The 23,454-nt window shown below is 43.3% G+C and overlaps 1 protein-coding gene across 9 annotated transcripts in view; it reads right to left on the reverse strand.

Annotated features, from left to right (window-relative positions):
• The window catches only part of CUL1 (cullin 1), a 107,456-nt gene that overhangs the window by 59,411 nt on the left and 24,591 nt on the right, over positions 1 to 23,454 (reverse strand). For all 9 annotated transcript variants that reach the window (XM_083378285.1, XM_083378282.1, XM_083378281.1 and 6 more), the window contains 2 exons: positions 21,804 to 21,971; positions 18,722 to 18,772 (listed from right to left, as the gene is read on the reverse strand). In XM_083378285.1, coding sequence (XP_083234411.1) covers positions 18,722 to 18,772; positions 21,804 to 21,971 — 219 coding nt within the window. The remainder of the gene's footprint in view (positions 1 to 18,721; positions 18,773 to 21,803; positions 21,972 to 23,454) is intronic.

Consider the following 23,454-nt stretch of genomic DNA (forward strand, 5'->3'; position numbering starts at 1 on the left):
TACTGCCAGATAGGAAAGAAAAGGAAAGCAAAGTCCATGGATAGCCCTAGCTTATGATTCTGAAAACTACAGTTCACAGGGCAAATTTGGCCCTCTATCTCTCTTGATACAGACCCCAGGGGACAAAGCCAACATTGAGAGCAAGACAAAAATAGGGCATGCCCTTTGGCAATTCTTTTTGCTGGTGGTCCAGCACTAATAATTACCATGCAACTTGGCCTATAGACCTTTTCGTTGCACCCACTAAGGCATTTCAGACCTGCCAGTCTCCAAAGTTAACTGCCACTGCTTGCACCACACAGGGGAGTCTCCAATCCTGGGCCGTGGCCCACTACTGGGCCATGGCCTATTCAGAACCAGGCCAACTTGGGCAAGTTGAGCTGTGCGCATGCACACACAGGCACCAGCCCACCACTCACGTGGCCCTCTCCCCCCCCAGCTGGGCTGCCAAGCTGTAAAAGTTGCACTACAGTGGTACATTGGTACTCAACTGCATTTTGTCCTGTACTCATTATTTGGTAATTGACGCACAAGCTAGAACTTATTGATGTTGGCTGCTTTATGACTCACTACATTATTCCTTATGGGAAATATTTGTTTTGGTATTCAACATTTTTGGTACTCATAGCTCCTCCTGGAACCAATTAATGATGAGTACCGAGGTACCACTGTACTGTGCTGGGGTCTCAAAAGGCCAGAGGGAGGGCACAGGAGCCGTGCCTCTTCCCGCGTAATTCCACTTTACCGAGAAAAATATTTTTAAGTATTTTTATAATCTTAGGTAAAGGTAAAGGTTCCCTCACACATGCATGCTAGTCATTTCCAACTCTAGGGGCAGGTGCTTATCTCCTGCGCTTCTCCAGCGCTTCTCCAGCGCTTCTCCGAGGACGTCTCTGTGGTCATGTGGCCAGCATGACTAGATGCCAAAGGCGCACGGAACGCTATTACCTTCACACCGTAGTGGTCCCTATTTTTCTACTTGAATTTTTTTTACATGCTTTCAAACTGCTAGGCTGGCAGAAGCTGGGACGAGTAACAGGCGCTCACTCTGTTACGTGGCACTTGGGATTCGACCCAACTGCTGACCATCTGATCGACAAGCTCAGCGTCCTAACCCACTGAGCCACCACGTCCCCCTTTATAATCTTACCCTTTATAAAAAATTTTTGCTGATCCACAGTTCATTCCACAAAATGTTCTCAAGATCCACAGAATCAAACACAGATAATACTGCAGGACATTTTGCTCAGCAGTTCACATCATCCAGCCAAGTTAAGGTGAAGGAGGGAGTTTATGTCAGAACCCTTTCTCTTCCGGGGGGGGGGGAACTATTTCATTTTTTCTTCATTTCTTTCTGAGGGTTCTGCCATTCTCCTAAGGGGGAGGGGGGAAGGCTCAGAGTTATATTTCTTTGCTTTGCTACAATGTATCCTTTCTGCTGTTTCTACCAACTTGCTCTTTGAACACTCTCTCTCTCTTGATGTTACCTTGGGGTGAGAAAGGAATGTACCTCTGGCCATCTGGCTTATCTCTCGCTGCGGAAGGGAAGGTGCGAAGACCCAACAACATCTTCACAACCACGGGAACGGACTTGGTTATCAGCTCCTTTCCCACAGTGGACTTAACACCTGAGGATTGGCCCATTCAAACTGAACTATTGGGGTGGGGTTTATTTGGGACTCCTTTAACCTATTGATCTGAGCAGGAAACCCTCAGATCCTACCTATTATGCCTACTATTCAAAATTCCTTTTGAAATGAATCTGTTCCAAGAGTCCTGCTTTCTTGGGATGAGGTTTTGAACTGGGACCTGACATTAGGCAGGATCTGCAGTAATAGTCAACCCAGAAGGAAGACCCTTGCTGGAGCGGCTAAGGAAACAATGTCTGAACGGAGAGGGAAGAGCTCTTCCACCAAGCAGCACAGCCAATACAGTTCTCAATCCTCGAGCTCGTTGGACAAGGTAGTAGTCGTGGAACACCAGTACAAACCCAGGTTGTCGATAGGTGTAGGGAAGAAAGAGGACTGAGAGAAGAGATCCAGGAAAGTGATGCTTAGATGCAGCAGTCACCAGCTGGGTTGGAAGGCTTTGCCTTAGTGAAGACGAGGACAACTGACCGCCCCGTTCCAGCTGGTTCCTGGAGCAAGCTATCAACATGCTGAGTCACCTTTCATTCCATGAAGGAAGAGAAAGCCAACCCATGCCAGGGAACCGTTAACCAAGGTTCAGTCGAAGAAACAGTCGAAGGGGTGTGCGTGTGAACCAACAGTCCCAGGCGCTTCCAGCGCCGTGGAAGAAGCAGCCGTTGCTACCGCCACTGCCACCCTCGGGCGAGTCGCACTGGCTGATGGAGATGGACACCAACACAGGTGGAAGAAGGGGTATCGATCCATCCAAAAGTTCCTGTCGCTAAGAGTGAAGGACTGCGGGGAGCCATGCTGGCTGGGATTTTTCCTGACCCAAGTGTTGAACTACATGGAGGAATATGGCCGAGACATACCAAGTGATCACGGCCAAATACGGATTGTCCAAGCAGCCCTAGATGGCACCGCAGCAGACTGGGTAGCGGATCTCCAAGATGCCAATGCCCCAGAACTCCAGAATTTCAATCAATTCATGGCAGCCCTCAGACGGAGATTTGAAGACCCCATGGCTGCTTGGAAAGCGCTGGAACACATCAGAACTGTCAGGCAAGGCCAACGGCCCATGGCAGAATACACCGGGCTCTGGACCCAGATTGCTGGGGGCAATAAGCTGACTTTGTAATAATGCCGCTTGGGGGGGGGGCGAAAGCCCTAATAAGCAGGCATATACATAGAATGAAGGCTATTGCTAAGCACATTGATTTGTGCTTAAATTGTAAGCCGCCCTGAGTCTTCGGAGAAGGGCGGGATATAAATGGGATTAAAATAAATAAAAATAAATTTCAAAGATGGCTTGAACTATGACTTGTATGATGCCTGCATCCCTCGAGGGGACCCTAACTGGCTCCAAAAATTGGTACATCATGGCCGAGGAAGCAGAGATTGATTGAGCTAGAGGAAAGAAGATCTTGGGGAAATCACCAGCAGAGCCACCCTGTGAACCAATGAAGCAAGCACCAACTAACCCAAGGACAACAGGATGTTTCAAGTGTGGAAAGGAAGGACACCATGCCACCGAATGCCATTCACATATTCCCATCTAGAAGCCTGACCGAATGCTAGTCAGGAAGCCTGGGAAGAGCCTGATGAAGCCAAAGGAGAAGGCCATGAAAAGTGTGGAGGTTGTCAAGTTCCCAAATCCATCAAAGCAGGGGAAGGGAACTCCAACACCACCAAGAGAGTCATCAGATGACAACTTGGAGGACGAACCCCTGTAAGTGGACCCACTGCACCACTCACCAGGACAGTAGAACTATTTAGCCCCAGAATGCCTGAGATGGTGACACTCAAGAGCACTAATAACTCTGGCTACACCCATTGCCTCATAAGCACAACTTTAGTGGGGAATTTAGGGATTCTGATGAGTAGGCTGAAGAAACCGATCTCATTCAGTCAATTAGATGGGTCCATTGCAGACTTCTGGTTTGCTGCCGCAGCCACCTCAGACATTTGGAAGCTGAGCTCCATCTTCCACATCCAATTTCGCATCACTGGGGTACCATGGAAAGGATTGAAAGTCGCCCTGTAGGGGCAACCAGCAAGGAGGGGATTCCCGCTTGATCACAGGAGCCCTTCCACTTGATCCAGCCCAGCCCTCCAAATCAGTGAATGAAAGGACAGCCATAGCAATATGGCTCATCACTAGGCTGCAGACAGCCGAAGTCAAACTTACCACCAAGCACATATAAAGCAGTGCGGATGTTACTGTCTAGAAGAGACTTGACTTGAAGCCCAGAGTATAGATAAGACTTTTGTAACCTTGGCAATCAGCTGTGAGAAGCCCAGCTGTGTTCTATTCTCAATGATAAAATTATTTTCATTCACTGATTGTAAAGCTTTTAATTCACACTATTAAGATGAAGATCAGGAAGAGATTTTATTTATGCTGAAAGCAATTCATGAAACTATTCTTAAAGCCACTGATGACATAAGAGGGTATAGAAAAGAACAAGATATACTAACCCAAGCTTTGATTACAACCAAAGAATTAACTACACAGAATATAATAGAAGAAATGGAGCAATCAAATACTATGATAGAAGATTCAACTGATCAACAAACACAGTTAACAGAAAACTCAGAAAAGGGATTGACAACTTTGAAAACGGAAAAGTATATATAAAGTCTTTATATATAAACCAGAAGAAACCTGAGGATCAAGAGGAAGAACAGACAGAAGAGAAGATAAACATTTCAGGACAACTACGCCAAGAGAGAAAAATAGAGAGACGATTTGTTAGCTCCTTCAAAAAAATGGCGATTGGGTGGACTTTCTTATTTCAAACAATATATATAATAATAGAGGGAGATCTATACAATAATTTAAAAGCACAGATATGGAAGGTGAGTTGGCAAAGAAAGAAAGCTAGAATAAAGCTGAAAAAATTGGGGCTTTGATGTATTAGTAAGGATTAAAATAGAATATACTCGATTTGACAAGATACGTACTTTGAATACTAGATTTTGTTACAAATTGAGATAAAGAAAACTTTGGTTATTTTAAAATTTGGAAGTATAAATATTAAAAGTTAAATTTGAATATTGATTTGTTTATAAAGACTGAATGTAAAGCTAATTAATATTTATTTATTTATTTATTTATTACTTAGCTGATATAATTAAAACTACTAGCTCAAATATGAGATAAATAGACATTAAGAGAAAAGGAGAGGAAGTATTTGATTTTGAAACGAATAAATTTGGTTACTAAATTTAAGACATTTGGAAATTAATAGAAAATAAGAATGTTATACTGTATTATCAATTAGTTGATGTAAGATGGTGACAAATAGAATATATCCAAATAGATAAGATGTGTATTCTAAATATTAGACTTTGTTATAAATTGTGATAATTGGAACTTTGGTTACTTAAAACTTGGAAATTATAAATACTATAAATTATAAATATATTAAAGTTAAACATTAATGGGAAATTAAAAATTGGGGAAAACTAATTAGGAGATTGATCATCTATAAAGACTGAATATTAAAATAATAAGGATATGTATAAGCCAAAAATTATTGATAAATGTAAGAATGTCATTTTTATTTAATTGATTTAATAAGAATTTTATTAGTTTAGACATGAGACAGTGAATACTGACGGGAAAAAAGAGGAAAAATTTGATGTAGTAGCTTGAGACTTGTACTGAAGATACTTGTATGTTATTGTATTATCGATTGGCCCAGCTGCCACGTTGGTTTTTGAATGCTTAAATGTAAAACTAGAAAATCAATAAAACATTTTTTAAAAAATAGATGGGTCCATTGCTACTCTTGCAATATTTCCCGTCCAACTCACAATAGGGGGATCACGTAGACTATAATGTTTGTAGTGACCCCTGGCATGGAATGCCTCCTTGTCCCGGGCATGGCATGGCTAACCAAGTGGAACCCATGGGTGGACTGGAGGTCAGGAGAACTCAAGATTCCCAGACAGAAAGGCAGTAAGAACTCCAACTCAACCCCGAACTAGGGGTAGCCCCTCTGAAAGTGCAGCAGCGGTGGGGGGAAAAGTTACAGGACATACCAGAGGAATACCGGGATTTAGCTGAAGTGTTCAGCGAGGAGAAATCTGATAAACTGCCCCCCCCGACCCACAGACTGCTCCATCGAAATCCTCCCAGGAGCAAAATTACCCAAGCCAAAACTGTATTATATGAGCCCATGGGAGCTAAAGGAGATGCAAAAGTTCATAGACAAAAATCTGGAAAGGGGCTTTATCCAATCAGCAAAGCCCAAGACCGCAGCCCCCGTGCTATTTTGAGAAAAGGACGGGACTCTTTGCCTCTGCATGGACTATAGATTTCTGAACGCAGTGAGCAAGAGTAGCCCCTCCCTCTCATGAAAGACATGCTAGCACACCTATCAAAAGGAAAAATCTTTTCAAAACTGGACTTAAGGGAGACGTATTACAGGATTAGAATTAAAGACGGAGACAAATGGAAAACAGTTTTCAATTAGGATGCTACCAGTTCAGGGTTCTACCCTTCGGCCTTCAAGAGGCACCTGTAGTGTTCATGCAATTACGGTAATAAATGATATGCTCCGGGATGACATGTATAAAGGGTGCTTGTTTACTTGGACAATATCCTGATATTCACTGAAACAAAGGAGGAGCACATAAAATTAGTCAGAGCTGTACTGAAAAACCTCCAGGCAGCTGACCTGTATGTCAAACTGTCTAAATGTGAATTTCACAAGGAAAAAAATTGACTACCTGGGGTATCGCATCTCACCAAATGGCATAGAGATGGACCCTGAGAAAGTTCTACTAGAATTGGTCCCACTGTGCACTAGGAAACAATTGCAAAGTTTCCTTGGATTTGCTATTTTTTACCGGCAATTCATCCCCTCCTTTGCGCAGATTGTGCTACCGATTACTAACTTGCTAAACACCAAAGAGGAAGGGAAGCTGAAGCCAAGTTTATTTATTTTTTTTATTTTAATTCCATTTATATCCCGCCCTTCTCCAAAGACTCAGGGCGGCTTACAAGCTTAGCAGTAGCCTTCATTCTATGTATATGCCTGCTTATTAGGGCTTTCACACACACCCCAGCGGCATTATTACAAAGTCAGCTTAATTGCCCCCAACAATCTGGGTCCTCATTTTACCTACCTCGGAAGGATGGAAGGCTGAGTCAACCTTGAGCCTGGTGGGATGCGAACCTGCACTAATTGCAGGCAGCTGGTGTTACTTAAGGAGGCATTAGCCCACTGCTCCACCAAGGTTCTTGGTAGCCATTGAAATGGACAGTAGAATGTCAAACCACATTTGAAAGGTTGAAAAGACTTTTCTGCAGAACCAGTTTTAAGGCACCCTGACACTGAAAAGCCTTTTGTGATTCAGGATGATGCTAGCGATGTAGCTGTGGGGACAGTACTGCTACAGGGAAATGATGAAGGGAAATTGCAGCCTTGCGCATACACATCAAGGAAACTCAGAGACAGAGCAAAGGTGGGCAGTTTGGGAGAAGGAGGCTTATGCAGTCTGATGGGCCCTTCTAACATGGTGGCATTTCCTGGAGGTGAACAAAATTCCTTTCCAGGTGTGGACTGACCACAAGAAGCTGGTAGCACTAAAGACGCCCAGAAAATTTACCCCAAAACAAGCGAGATGGTCACAGCATTTCCACTGGTTTAATTTCACTCTAAAACACTTACTGGGAGGAATGAATTTCTTAGCTGCCCCAGTACAATAACAACAGAACAAAGATAACAGATCCACTTATGCCATCTAAGCACTTAGCAGCACAAGTCACCACCCGAGCACAAACCAAACTCCAAAAGCCCCTAGTGAGCCAAGCAGGGATTGAATTAAAAAAATGCTAGAAACTGACAAATGGTTTCTAAGCCACAAGAATCCATGCACCATGACCAATGGTTTACCATGGGTGGGAAGAAAACTGTAAATCCCAAAAAGCCAGAGACTGACATTCATGCAGCTATGCCACAATTCAAAATCAGCTGTGTATTTCAGATTTGTAAAAACTTTACACCTGGTGAAAAGGCAGTTTTGGTGGCTGTCAATAAAAAAGGACATTGAAAGTTACTTGGCTATTTGTGCTGCAGCTAAGAGAAGGCAAGGAAAGACCCCAGGCTTGTTGCAACCAGTAGTGACCCCATCAGCGCCCTGGAGGGAAATTTCTATGGATTTTATTGTGGAGTTGCCGAAGAGTGAGGGGAACACAGTCATTTAGGTCATGACGGATTTGTTCTCTAAACAAGTACATTTGATCCCATGCCAAAAAATCCCCAACGCAAAGGCACTTGCAAAGCTCTTCATCCAGCACATTTATCAACTTCATGAGCCGCCCAACGAATCATATCAGATAGTTCACGCCAGAGTTTTGGAAAGCATTCCTAGGACTGTTGGGGACCACACAGGGGCTGTCATTTATTCATCATCTGCAGATGAATGGCGGGACTGAACAGTCGAACTTAGTACTGGAGCACTACCTAAGATGTTTCATTAACTACCAGCAGGACAATTGGACCAACCTACTCCCGTTCGCAGAAATCGCTTATAACAATGCAGTACATTCCAGCCTGGGCTACACTCCTTTCCAGGTGGCAACAGGACAAAGTTTTAACCTGATGCCTGAACTCCCATCAAGTGATCCAATCATCCCTTCCTTGAATATTGGATTGCAGAATTGCAAAATACCTGGCCAGTCGTGAGAAAGGCATTAGACGAAGCTAGGGAAGCATATAAATTCCAAGCAGATAAGAAGTGAAGCAAACCCAAACCATTTCAAGTAGGAGAGAAAGTTTACCTGTCAACAAAATACCTCAAAAGTCCTCAAAAAAGCTAGGACCAAAATTTGTGGGACCATTTCCCATTAAAAGAATAATCAATCCTGTCACAATATAATTGGAGCTCTCAAAAACATTCAGACAGGTTCATCCAATTTTCCATTGCAGCCTTTTAAAACATGAATTGCAGTCACCCTTAAGGCCCACTGCAGCCCCTTGTCCTTTTCCTATCATGGTAGAAGGTGAACAGCTTTTTGAAATAAAAGAAATCCTAGATTCCAGAAAACATCATGGTTCCACCCAATAACTGGTAGCGTGGAAACACCTGCCAACTTCCCAAAACGAGTGGGTTCAGAAACATGTTAACCCCCCCAACTACTCAGTAAGTTTCATGCTGCATACCCAGATAAACCAGACTAATCCTTTTCTCCCTTTTTTCTATTTTATTTCTACAGGTGGATATCTCTTTTTTCTAAGGGGGGCAGGATGTCAAGAGCCCATTCTTTCCCTGGGGGGAGACCTATTTCATTCTCTTTTTCATTTGTTTCTGAGGATTCTGCCATTCTCCTGAGGGGAAGGGGGGAAAGGCTCAGCATTATGTTTCTCTGCTCTGCTACAATGTATCCTTTCTGCTGTTTCTCCCAACTTGCTCTTTGAACTCTCTCTTCCTTGAATGTGCCTCTGGCCATCTGGCTTATCTCTCACTGTGGAAGGGAAGGTGAGAAGACCCAACAACTTCTTCACAACCATGGGAATGGACCCCGTTATCAGCTACTTTCCCACAGAGAACTTAACACCTGAGGATTGACCCATTCAAACTGAACTACTGGGGTGGGGTTTACTTGGGACTCTTCTAACCTATTGATCTGAGCAGGAAACCTTCAGATCCTGCCTATTACAGGGAGTGCAGAATTATTAGGCAAATGAGTATTTTGACCACATCATCCTCTTTATGCATGTTGTCTTACTCCAAGCTGTATAGGCTCGAAAGCCTACTACCAATTAAGCATATTAGGTGATGTGCATCTCTGTAATGAGAAGTGGTGTGGTCTAATGACATCAACACCCTGTATCAGGTGTGCATAATTATTAGGCAACTTCCTTTCCTTTGGCAAAATGGGTCAAAAGAAGGACTTGACAGGCTCAGAAAAGTCAAAAATAGTGAGATATCTTGCAGAGGGATGCAGCACTCTTAAAATTGCAAAGCTTCTGAAGCGTGATCATCGAACAATCAAGCGTTTCATTCAAAATAGTCAACAGGGTCGCAAGAAGCGTGTGGAGAAACCAAGGCGCAAAATAACTGCCCATGAACTGAGAAAAGTCAAGCGTGCAGCTGCCAAGATGCCACTTGCCACCAGTTTGGCCATATTTCAGAGCTGCAACATCACTGGAGTGCCCAAAAGCACAAGGTGTGCAATACTCAGAGACATGGCCAAGGTAAGAAAGGCTGAAAGACGACCACCACTGAACAAGACACACAAGCTGAAACGTCAAGACTGGGCCAAGAAATATCTCAAGACTGATTTTTCTAAGGTTTTATGGACTGATGAAATGAGAGTGAGTCTTGATGGGCCAGATGGATGGGCCCGTGGCTGGATTGGTAAAGGGCAGAGAGCTCCAGTCCGACTCAGACGCCAGCAAGGTGGAGGTGGAGTACTGGTTTGGGCTGGTATCATCAAAGATGAGCTTGTGGGGCCTTTTCGGGTTGAGGATGGAGTCAAGCTCAACTCCCAGTCCTACTGCCAGTTTCTGGAAGACACCTTCTTCAAGCAGTGGTACAGGAAGAAGTCTGCATCCTTCAAGAAAAACATGATTTTCATGCAGGACAATGCTCCATCACACGCGTCCAAGTACTCCACAGCGTGGCTGGCAAGAAAGGGTATAAAAGAAGGAAATCTAATGACATGGCCTCCTTGTTCACCTGATCTGAACCCCATTGAGAACCTGTGGTCCATCATCAAATGTGAGATTTACAAGGAGGGAAAACAGTACACCTCTCTGAACAGTGTCTGGGAGGCTGTGGTTGCTGCTGCACGCAATGTTGATGGTGAACAGATCAAAACACTGACAGAATCCATGGATGGCAGGTTTTTGAGTGTCCTTGCAAAGAAAGGTGGCTATATTGGTCACTGATTTGTTTTTGTTATGTTTTTGAATGTCAGAAATGTATATTTGTGAATGTTGAGATGTTATATTGGTTTCACTGGTAAAAATAAATAATTGAAATGGGTATGTATTTGTTTTTGTTAAGTTGCCTAATAATTATGCACAGTAATAGTCACCTGCACACACAGATATCCCCCTAAAATAGCTATAACTAAAAACAAACTAAAAACTACTTCCAAAAATATTCAGCTTTGATATTAATGAGTTTTTTGGGTTCATTGAGAACATGGTTGTTGTTCAATAATAAAATTAATCCTCAAAAATACAACTTGCCTAATAATTCTGCACTCCCTGTATACGTGCTATCAGCTTCTCCTCATAAAAGATCCTTTTGGAATGAAACTGTTCCAAGAGTCCTGCTTTCTTGGGATGAGGTTTTCAACTGGGTCCTGATATTTCATCTGAAAAGTAACCCAGCTGATATTTCATTGCATCTGAATATCAATATTTGCAGCCTTTTCTTATCTGTAAGACTTGGATTATCTTTAAAAAGGTTGTTCATATAGCATTCAATGATTGCATTAAGGAAAGTGTCTCTTGCACATTTATCATGCAGTCCAAACTTAGTATTCACATTAATGTCTACGAAGATTCTTCCATCTTTCATCAACAGTGCACTGGACATTTCTTGTGGAATTTCATATCCTGGAACTCCTCAGAGAATCAATGAATCACCAAGATTACTAAACAGAGAAGTTGTTCAGGAGCAATCCTCTCAAGGTTTTAGAGATTGGTTTGGGTCTAAATTGAACTACTCTCCAAACTTCTACCTTCTGGAAACCAAGTAGCTCCATTAGATGCCTGGGGTAAACAATTCAAATTGCCTCCCCTACCCATGCCCCAAGCATTCCACACTATAGCAGTTTTAGAAACTAACATATATTCTGTATCACCAGAAGATAGTATCACCACTCTGTCATGGTTCTGACAGAGACAAATAAAGCAGAACTCTGAGGCTTGGAAATTCCTCAAAGAACATATTTATTAGTTACAAAGTTATCAGCACGTCAAAAGTGAAACCAAGTCTGAAGACACATGTAACAATTCCCCAATACAAAGTTAAGAAATCTCACCCCTAAGGTTATGCAAGCAAATACATTCCCCAATACATCTTCTTGGCAGGCTTTTCATGAAACACCCAGCCTGCAGTTTTGGGAGCCGCCAATGACCTTGGTTCCCACAGGACAAAAGTTTATTTAGACTAGTGAAGCACCTGGCAATCCCCCCTCCCTCCTTTCAATGTGTCTACCGAAAATGAATAAGCAAGATGGCCACAGCCATGCTCATTTTTAAAGTTGTCAATGTGGCTCTCTCATGTTAAATTTTACAATCTTTTTAATTATTTTATCTCTAGATTAATTTATTTAGCTGCTAATGTTTCTCCAGCCCAAACATTTTTATTTAAATAAATTTTTAAAACAGAGATAAAATTAATGAATAATTTATGTACAATGAAATCTAACTATCTCAGTTATACACAGAATAATAATCTATTTTTCATCATATTACCATTCACCAAAGTCTCAAATTTGGTTTTAAATTAGTTACAGTGAAAGGGACATTGTCTTACCTGAATGCCTTTTCTCAGTATGACGATGGAGAATCCACAGATGGGTTGCTCTTGACTTTCTGCCCTAGAGACTAAATCAATCAACCTTTGCCACAGACCTCTTCCTCCAGCTAGTCACGATGAAGGTGTAGCAGTTGATGATTATACAAGGTGGTGGCTCAATTTCCCCTGACATAGGACCAGATGGATCCGGGGGGGGGGGAGTAGATTCTCCATTGTCATGCTGAGAAAAGGCATTCAGTGTAAGACAACACCCCTTCTCCAGCATGACGAGTGGATAGTCCACAGATGGGATACACCAAAGCCTCACTGTTCCTATGGGCGGGAAGACATCTGGGCCTGTGTCCCACTATCTGACACTACACTTTGGAGAACTCTCCTGCCAAATGAAGTGTCTGCTGAGGTGAACTTATCCAACTTATAATGTCTCACAAATGAGGAAGGGGACGACCACGTTGCCACCTTGCATATCTCCTCTATCGATGCCTGTGTTGCCCATGCCGCTGAAGTTGCAGCAGTGCGAGTGGAGTGTGCGGTAATTCACTTTGGGGCTGGCAAGGATTGTGCCTGGTACGCCCTCACTATGCAAGCCCTAATCCATCTGCCTATAGTAGAGGCAGACACCTTCTGACCCATTGAAGATTTTCGAAAGGAGGCAGTTCGCTTAATATAGCGACACAATGCTCTATGAACGTCCAAGGTGTGCCATTTATGTTCCAATTCATGAGATGGCTCTGCACAAAAATCTGGCAACACAATCTCCTGTGCTCTGTGAAACAATGAGTTGACCTTGGAAACAAATGAAGGGTCCAAGGGTAAGACCACCCTGTCCTTGTGAAAAATGCATAAGTCCTCTCTAATAGAAAGCGCTCCCAATTCCAAGATGTGCCTACCCGATGTGCTGGCTACTAGGAAGGCAACCTTAAATGTCAAAAACCTTAAAGATGAGGTTCTGATGGGCTCGAATGGAGATGAAGTGAGAGCCTGTAAGACCTTGGACAGGTCCTAAGAGGGATATCTGTGGACCATCGGAGGCTTAGTGTTGACTGCTCCCTTGATAAAGGACTGCATCATGGGATGGTGAGCCAAGGTTTCTGAGTTGCCATATGTGAGTACCGTGGACAGAGCACTGCGAATAGTGTTGGGTGCTAAGCCCTTTTTAAGCCCCTCCAGTAAGTAATCCAATATTTTGGGAACAGGAACGGCAGCCGGATCCAATTGTTGTCTCCCACACGTGTTACAGAAATCCTTCCATGTGGAATCATAGATTTGATTGGTCGCAGGCCATCTTGGAGCCTGAATCATATTAATCACGCCTGATGATTAGGTCTCCTCTGCTAGGAGTTGCCTTTCAAATGCCAGGTGGTTAGCTGAAGCCACTGAGGCTCTGGATGTTGTAGAGCCCCTTGGCTGAGGGAGATCTGATCTTGAGGTATCCTTCACAGGGGAGATATCGATAGGCCTACAAGGTCGGCATACAACGGCCGTCGTGGCCAGTGGAGAGCAAAGAGTATCACCTCTGCCTGTTCCTGCAGTATCTTTTAGATAACGTCTCAATCCCGCCAAGACTGAGTGGCTGTGCATATCAGCATCTCGGGCTAACCAGACTATTCCACCTCTAACAATGGGGGGTGAGGTGTTACCCCCGGTTGATAGGGCTCGCAACTTGGGCGTCCTCCTGGATTCACAACTCAATTTTGAAGACCATATAGGAGCTGTGACCAGGGGGGCTTTTGCCCAGGTTCGCCTGGTGTGCCAGTTGCGACCCTATCTGGACCGAGATGCCCTATGTGTTCTGAACCAGCCCTCTTCTGGCCTTGTAAAGGCAACCCCTATTTAGAAAGAAGAGACTGGAGAGCGTCCAAGGCTAAAAGGCATCCGCCAAGATTTATTACGCAGTTAACAAAAACACTAGAGCTTGTCTTCTCAAGCGGAAAAGTTGCTTTCAGCAACCAGCCCCTCCCCAAACACTCCTTTTATAGAGAGCTCAGGGCGTGGTCTCCCTGTGCCTCCTCCCGAGGAGTCCCACATTCTTTCTTTGTTTGTTCCTGCTCGACTGCCTCCTGCGTCGGGCGTCCTTGAACAGGGCCAGCTGTGGGTCATCATCTTCCGCACTATCGGGCTCACGCAGCTGAGAAGAGGGCCCCGGCTGGGAACTCTGCCAAGCCTCCACGCCATCATCAACCGGTTCGTCTCCCACACGGTCCTCCTCCCCCTCATCTGAGTCATCCGACACATCTGAGCCGGCTGCCGAAACCACAGGCTGGCCCTGAGTCACAACACTATGCACAGTCACTCATGCGCTCGTGACCTCCCGTTTAGACTACTGCAACGCTCTCTACATGGGGCTGCCCTTGAGGACCACTCGGAGGCTTCAGCTGGTGCAGGATGCGGCCACACGAGTTGTGATGGGGTTTCCCAATATTCCCATGTAACACCTCTACTCCACGAGCTAAATTGGCTCCCGGTTGCCCTCCGGGTGAGATTCAAGGTGCTGGTGATGACCTATAAAGCCCTAAATGGCTTGGGTCCGGGTTATCTGAGGGAACACCTGCTGCCGGCATCAAGCTCCCTCCGTCCAGTGCGCTCCCACAGGGAGGGTCTTCTCAAGGTACCGCCAGTAAGAGATTGCCGGCGGACAACACCCAGGGATAGGGCCTTCTCATTGGGTGCGCCTGCCCTTTGGAACCAGCTGCCAGTGAAGCTTAGGACTGCCCCCGACCTCCGTTCATTCTGCCGGGACCTGAAGACCTGGCTCTTCGAGCTCTCTGGCCCAGGCAAAGAATTTTAATATAAATTTTAACTAGGGTTTTATTTGTTCAGAGACGGATATAATTTTTTTAACTGTTTTTAACTTTTGTATTTTTTTTGTTTTAATCACCCTGTAAACCGCCCTGAGTCCTTCGGGAAAGGGTGGTATATAAATATAATAAAATAAATAAATAAAATAAATAACTGCTTGGATCAGAGGGAGAGGACAGGAGTTCTCTGGGCCATGGGCTGCAGAGGGCATCTACTCTTTCCACCCCTGGAGACAGGAACTGGGAGAAGAACTTCGTGAGCTGGGAATTCGCCTGGGTAGTGAACAAGTCCAGCACAGAATGACCGAACCTCTCCAATATTTCCCTGAAGATATGGGTACAGGCACCACTTGGAGTGGTCTACTGTTGCCCTGTTCAGAAAATCCACTCGGCGATTCATCTCTCCCGAGATGTGCTCTGCCTTGAGGGACAAGATGCTGGTCTCTGCCCAAGTTCCCAATAATTGAGCCTCGGCCATGAGGGACCTGGAGTAGGTACCCCCTTGCCTGTTGATATGGGCTTTCGCCGCAATGTTGTCCGTGAGGACTAGAATGTGTTGCCTTGCCACTGTGTGGAGAAAGTGGTGCAGGACCAGATGAATAGCTCTGAGCTCCAACCAGTTTATGTTGTGTTTCAGAACTGGCTGGGACCACCCACCTTGGGCTAACTGGGAGTGCAGATGCGCTCCCAAGCCAAACAAACTGGCATCCGATGTTAGGATGAGTTGGTTAGGCTCCTTGAATAAAGTCCCCCTGTCCATTGCTGGAGAGACCCACAACTTGAGGGACTGCAGGGTCTGTGATGGGATCCTTACTACTGCTATGCAGGAAACCATCTTTCCTAGCAGTTGTGAAAGGATTGCCAGGGCGACTACTCTCTCCCTTTGAATCTGGGAGACTAGGGGTCGGATACTGTCTTGACGTTCCTGAGAGAAGAAAACTTCGGGCCTCCTTGTATCTATCACTGTGCCCAGGTGAAGGATGCAGGTGGAAGGAACTTTCTGACTCTTCTAAAACCGAAAACCCGTGGTCCTGGAGTGTCTTGATAGATAATGCCAGGTCTGACTAAGCCGACTGGGCTGAAGAGGATTGTAGACGCTTGGCTGGTGGAAAGTTCTGCCTGAGAAACACTTTCAGGGGCAAGTTGGGCAGTACTCCTGGCCTTGTGCAGCAAGGATTTGAAGAGGGCCAGATTAAACAGGCCTATGAAGTGAGGGGGGTCAGGAGATAAGTCCTCATCTTCTGACATTCCCTGTTCTCTCTGGTCCTCGTCGCCTGTGAATGTCATCCTGCTTCTGGAGGAATGTGAGGGGGAAACTGACCCCTGATATGCAGCGGATTCCGCCTGAGGAAGATATGACACATTGCTATAAGATGGATATTCTGATGCCATCGATTCAGGCAGAGCTGTCTGATGCATGGTTGAAGCTATGCCCTGGGCAATGGCCTGGAAAATCAGAAACTGCAGACGTTCTCACAGTTCTGGCTCCTGAGCATCTGGAGGGCGAAGCCCTGCCGCTGTGGGAGTGAATGTGGCCTCTGGCCCCAGAGGCCTAGCTGTGGTAGGAGGAGCAGGGGTCTGAAGGCCGAACCCTTCACTGGGAATGGAAGTCAACTCCACCTGCTCCATCCCAGAAAAATTGAATTGACCTCCTCACCCACTGGGCACCAGGCAGTAGGAACAGCCGAGGAAGGAGCTTGGTGAGGGCCAAAAACTGATGCCTCCATAGAAACAGACATGCTCTGACCAATCTTTTTATCCATCCTTTTTCTTGCTGCTTTGGAGAATTGCCTTTCCAATGCCTGGTGTCTCCTACTTGCCTCTTTCTCTTTCTCCTCAGCTTTGGAAGACCTTTTGCCAGAGATACCTCTGGATTTGAGCTTCCCAGCTGCCTCCTGCTTGACTGATCTGAGCTTCTTGCGTCTGGGTGAACTGCTGGAAGCACCTTGTACCTGTGCTTCTGAGGATTCGTCTGCCATTATGACACTAGAGATAGTCTGGAAATGGCAATCACAATGTGTTTACAAAAGCAAGGAGAACTCAACAGTAAAGTTGTGGTTAGAAGTGGCGGCAACAAAACCAACTTAATGGGATAGCCAGCATACACGCTATCCTGGAGGTGGTGGCAAGAGCAACTTAATGGTACGGCCAGCACACATAAAGTCCTGTTGGTGGCAAGACCAACTTGATGGTACAGCCAGCACACTCCAATATTCCTTTGGCGGTGGCAAGACCAAGTCAATGGGGTAGCCAGCATACTATGAGCAGTAACACTGCTAATAAAAGAAGGTAGTTAAGGCAGGCACTCAGCCATGTCCTGAAGCTTTAGAAATGCCTGAGCGATTGCACAGCTCCATAAAGCTATGAGCCTGGAGGCTGTTGTTGCCATTTTTGAGATTATAATGAGAGCTGCCCAGTAGCCTGAAAGCACCTTGAAGAGAGTTATTTTGTTCTTCTGAATGCCTGGTAAATGATCGTGCATTTTGTAAAATGGCATTTTTAAAATAGCGGCTGCCAGTAAAAAGACCTCCTGCTCTGACGCTAAAAACAATTAACTGACTGTAACAGTATATTCAACAGCCAGGGCAAGGCGGCTGTAGCTGGATGTGCCCAAATAATACTATTTTGCTACTAATTTAACTTCGCTGAAAAGGAGGATTTCTCCCCCCCACTTGGGAGCAACTAAAGCGGCGTCCAAAATAGTGGCCATTATACTCATGGCTTGCTAGAAGCTAAAAATACCTTAAGGCTTCAGCCGAAGCCTGTAACTCACTGCATTTTAAAAATCAGTGCTGATATCAGCACAGAAAACAATAAGGGAAGGAAGGATACAACCTGGGAAGAATCCAAGATGGTGTTGCCTTCTACTAGAGCCAACCTTAACCATGAGGCGAACCTCCACTTGGATCTAGCATCCGCTTGCCAACGTCTGAGCCACAGAAGCCTGCGGGAGGTGATGTTAGATGCTAATGCCTGGGAGGAAAATCTGGCAGCGTGCAAAGAGGAATCACCATGTACCTAGATGCAACCACTAATTTATTTAGATGTTGGTGCATCTGTACCTCTTCTCGTGGAACCCTAGCCTGCAGTTGGCGAAGCCAGAGAAAGGAAGTTCTGGCAAAGAAAGAAGTAGATGAAGCTGCCTTCACCGCCCCTGCTAAGGTTTGATGGGTCGTGCGGAAATTAAGCTCCGCCTTCTTATCCTCGGACTTCAGAGCCTCTGCTATATCTCCAGACACAGCAAGACAAAACCAAGGGTGCTAAGGGCTCATTTACTGTGGGAACTGCTAGCACCTCTGACAGTGCTGGAGCCACATTAAATAACCTTTTATCTGTTCCCCTGGGGATGAAAGCTACCTGGCGCCCCCCATTGTCTTTGGACAACATTGAGAAAAAGGGGAGGACAGGGAATGTCTTGTTGAGTGAAGGTTGGTTCCGAAAAAACCCTACTGGTAGATGTCTCTCTCGGGCTAAGACTAAGTCGTGACTGGGGATTCCTAGCTGGAAGGAGAGAGGCGTGGCAAGGTTGATTGACTTAGTCTCTAGGGCAGAAAGGCAAGATCAACCCATCTGTGGATTCTCCACTCATCATGCTGGAGAATATAGTGATACAATAAACTAATTTTTATTCTATTCATAATTTTTCTAGGCAGACTGAGTTTGGAACAAATTTTTAAAAATCATGTCATAGTCCCTCTCCACTAATACTGTTTTTGCTGCATTTACACACACACACATACACACACAAAGCCAAGCCAATATATCTATCAATAGAAATATTACCTGCTTATTTAGTGGCCTGAACAAACAGTCCCGCCAGGTCACCAGTGCAAGCTAGGATTTAAAAAGAGAAATATTAGAAATGCTTATTCCTGTACTCATGGTTATCTATAATATTGCACATTCTCCGGTTTTCAAATGTTTCTTTCTTCAAGAACATTGTTCAAATTTGTGTCTATCACACTGTCATGGGACACCAGTAAAGTGAGAGGATATTATTCATTAGAGCAACTACCGTATTTTCCGGCGTATAAGACGAGTGGGCGTATAAGACGACCCCTACATTTCCTGTTAAATTATAGGGTTTGCGCTATACTTGCCGTATAAGACTACCCCTCTTCCAACGCACACCAAATAAAAATTAAAAAACATCAGATTTGATTTTAATATGGCAATTTTAATTCAAATGCTTATAACATGCAGGTACTTAGTAGGAAAACTGTCACTTATAAACATAAGGCTGTTTGTCATCAAACATGTAAACATAAAACAGTGCAAGTGGATTAAACTTAATAATAATAATAATAATAAGAAGAAGAAGAAGAAGAAGAAGAAGAAGAAGAAGAAGAAGAAGAAGAAGAAGAAGAAGAAGAAGAAGAAGAAGAAGAAGAAGTAGTAGTTGGAAGGGACCTTGGAGGTCATCTAGTCCAACCCCCTAAGGCAGGAAACCCTATACCATTTCTGACAAATGGCTATCCAGTCTCTTCTTAAAAACTTCCAGTGTTGGAGCATTCACCACTTCTGGAGGCAGGTTGTTCCACTGGTTAATTGTTCTAACTGTCAGGAAGTTTCTCCTTAGTTCTAGGTTGCTTCTCTCCTTGACTAGTTTCCATCCATTGCTTCTTGTCCTGCTTTCAGGTGCTTTGGAGAATAGCTTGGCTCCCTCTGCTTTGTGGCAGCCCCTGAGATATTGGATCACTGCTATCGTGTCACCCCTCACCCTTCTCTTCATTAAACTACACAAACCCAATTCCAGCAACCCTTTTCCTATTTTCCTAATTCACTTTTTCACTTTTCCTAATTCACTCTAAAGCTTTCCCTGCGCAGAGCCTTAAGTAACCCCAGCTGCCTGCAATTAGTGCAGGTTCTCATCCCACCAGGCTCAAGGTTGAGTCATCCTTCCATCATTCCGAGGTAGGTAAAATGAGGACTCAGATTGTTGGAGGCAATAAGCTGACTTTGTAATAATGCTGCTGGGGGGGGGGTGAAAGCTCTAATAGGCAGGCATATACATAGAATGAAGGCTATTGCTAAGCACATTGATTTGTGCTTTAAATTGTAAGCCGCCCTGAGTCTTCGGAGAAGGGTGGGATATAAATGGGATTTTAAAAAAGACCAAATGGGAGATCCACTCCAGGTTTTCCAGCCAGCCCGCCCAGTTCCTGAGTCAAATGTGTCCTTAGAGCTAAGCTGCTGCTCTGGCTATGCATTCCCCACCTGCCTTTCAAATTGCTCTTGCATTCCCCACCTGTCTACAGCTGCTCTTCAACTTTAGAAGGAAAGAAGCCCAGACCCCAGCCTGTAAAAAATCACAGATTGCAGCTTCTACTCCAATTGGTCCCGCTTTCCCTGCGCAGACTAAATGGAAGATCCGCTCCAGGTTTTCCAGCCAGCCCTGTCCCTAAAGTTTCAGCACCAGGCGTATAAGACGACCCCTGACTTTTGAGAAGATTTTCATGGGTTAAAAAGTAGTCTTATACGCCGGAATCTACGGTAATTAAGAGGTCCTGATCTCACAACTGTTCTACATTATAATATTGCTGGTATGAAACACAAGAGGGCAAGCTTCAACCTTAATTTTTTCTACAGGTCCATTTCTGTAAATTCAAGGTCAAAAGAACATTTTTAATATAAAATTTAGACAAATTTAAGCAGACAATCATGACATGGTTAACTTTTCAATACAGTTGTAGTATTAAGAAAATTTAACATTAACATTGAAGGATATTACTCCTCAGTGTCACTTTCTCTCTTCCAAATGTAATCATAGCATTAATAGTCAATCTCAAATGTGGCTATGAATTATACTAAAGTAGGACTTTCTGTGCAGCATGTATACTGGATGTAATACAAAGAAAGTGTATGTCAGGATATGAAAAAGATGTACAGGGGCCAGAAACAAACAAAAAAATTTCTAAGAAGAATACTGATAAAAACATTGCAGGGCTCCACAGCAGGACACTTCCTTGGTTATAGAAGGAAAAATGATACCTCAGACTGCAACAACTCAATTACTACATTTTATCAAGGCTGTAAAAAATTAATTCTTCAAATAAAAGTTGCTTTAAACATTGTAAAATAATGGAATTGATTACGACCAATCCAAAAAAGGGATAAATGCTTATTTGCAAAGCCTACATGTAAAATGAAAGCAAGTCACAAAACAACACTTTAAGAAAATAAATTTCTTTATGCCCTTCTGATTGTGTGAGAAACACTTTTTGAGGGATTCCATTAAAAATGTAAAGACAAGAATCTCAGCTCGTCCACCCCCTATGTCATCTATTTATTTATTTATTTATTTATTTATTTGTTTTTATAAACCGCCCTTCTCCCGAGGGACTCAGGGCGGTGTACAGAATAAGATAGGCATACAGAATGAACCGTAATGAAAAACAAACACTAGTAAAAATACAAACTGGGACCCCAATAAGAGCTATCAGGCCAGGCCGGACTGCTGGAACAGGTAACAGCTAGCATAGTAAGGTGGACGAAATGTATTCTCTCTTTCCACTTAAAATTAAATATGAGGTTCTTCATTTTACAGCATACAATAATAAAAGAGTTCTTGGTCCAGCAAGCAACTATTTAGCTCTATTCAATTCATAACCTGACATTTTTATCCCTATTTTCATTTTGATCTGAAACTAAAGTATGGATTTCCCTTTCCTTATCTTTGATCTGAAAGTAAAATATGACCTTATATAGCTGATATGCAGAAGAATTTATTTTAGGTTGCCTACAGACAGGTGAAAAATTTAAGCAAAAGACAAGTGGATCAACAAAGAAACACATTTTATCTCCCCCTTCAAAACAAAAAGGCCATTTTTTCCACTGAAAATAATTAGTCTTTATAACAACTTACTGAATAAATTTCGTATATTCCCTTCCGGCCCTCATCACATTCACGACGAACCCAGTGTCGATTGAGGTAGGCACAAATCCCATTCAGCACTTTGCTTGAAAATCGATAATCCTCCCATTGTTGAGTGTAGAATTTCAATACACTCTCATCCATCAAGTCTTCACCATCCTGAAAGAGACAATTCATCAACAGAACTTAAGCTAAATACAAGCAAGATTTCTTCTCCAGTGTCGCCTCTTTTCAAGAGCAAAATAGTACCTAACTGACCCTTCATATGTTTGTCTATTTACTTGCTGGATGGGCCTCTATCTCTCCCTTGTCAGTTACTTTATGCCACAGAAGTTCATTATAACTCCTTAACATAAAAAGAATATAACTATATTTCCTTTCAATAATCAATTTTTAGTCTTGAACCGTCTTTTGTTTTTGCAATATTGGCTGAAATCTTTTAGACAAGAGACCAAGAAATTTTTCTACAATACCTCATTGATGTTTTAAAATTTACTCTTCAACTTTGTTATTTAGCATAGCCCTGTAATATCTATAAGCTGAGGGAAAAATAATTGCCTGCTCCATGTTTTATGACATATCTCAATTATTTTTTTAAAGACTTGGACTACTAGAAACATAGTTTGCTGAAAACTGGTATAATGGGAGACAATAAATGATTTGGTGAAAATGTTTATTGGAGAACAAAGTAATGCTTGATACAATATTGAACCAATCTCCAAATTAAACAACTGCTAAAAGAACAGAGTAGGGATAGATTGTCATGTCATGGACAATATCTATGTGGTTAGGAGTTGATTTGATGGCACAAATTCAATCATCAATCTGGATTAAACTGGGGTTCTAAGAAGCATACTTCAGAGGATGAATTTGAAAGACTGCCATTTAAGCAAAAATGACAAAAGTTGTCCTGTATTTTTAATTTAAATGTACTGACAGTATCCGATGGATTTGCACATTCCTCCTCTCCTATAATGTTGAATCATGAAAAGGAAATGCATAGGTAAAAGCAAAAACATTTTCAAATTCTCTCACAATGATGTACCTGAAATTATTTAACGCATGGTTTAAATTCAAACATAATATAATACAATATAATCCAGAGCCTGATTTTAGGTTGAATAATCTTCCATCTTTCACATTTGGAGAAAATTCTGATGTTTAAATCAAGAAACTTTGTTTCCTGCTGTTTTTTTTTCCAACTAAAAATAATGCCTGGAAGAAGTATCAGTCCAAAACATAGTGTGTTGATACACATAATGTGTTTATATATTACAAAATGTGTACACTACAACAAACAGTTATCTGACCATGAGAGCCAGTGGACAAGGCAGTATTCTATAAAATGGGCTAATGCTTAGACTGGCAAAAATTGTGCAGAACAATATTCTAGGTAAGAGTTAAGGCAGAAGTCTGCTCACCAAGTCTACCTTCGTGGAGGTCTGGAGAGTATAGTTTTCCCCCTTCACCCCCTTTAGAAATCATTGATAGATCCCTCTTCTAATGTTTATCCTTTATTGCAGAACAGTTGAGAAATTGGTTGTGCTGCAGCTCCAGAGGATCCTGGAGGAAACAGATTATCTGGGCCCCTTTCAGTCAATGGGACAGAAACAGCATTGGTCCTGTTCTTTTTAATACATCT

This window comes from Vipera ursinii (assembly GCF_947247035.1).
Source record: "Vipera ursinii genome assembly, chromosome: Z".
Classification (NCBI taxonomy): Eukaryota; Metazoa; Chordata; class Lepidosauria; order Squamata; family Viperidae; genus Vipera; species Vipera ursinii.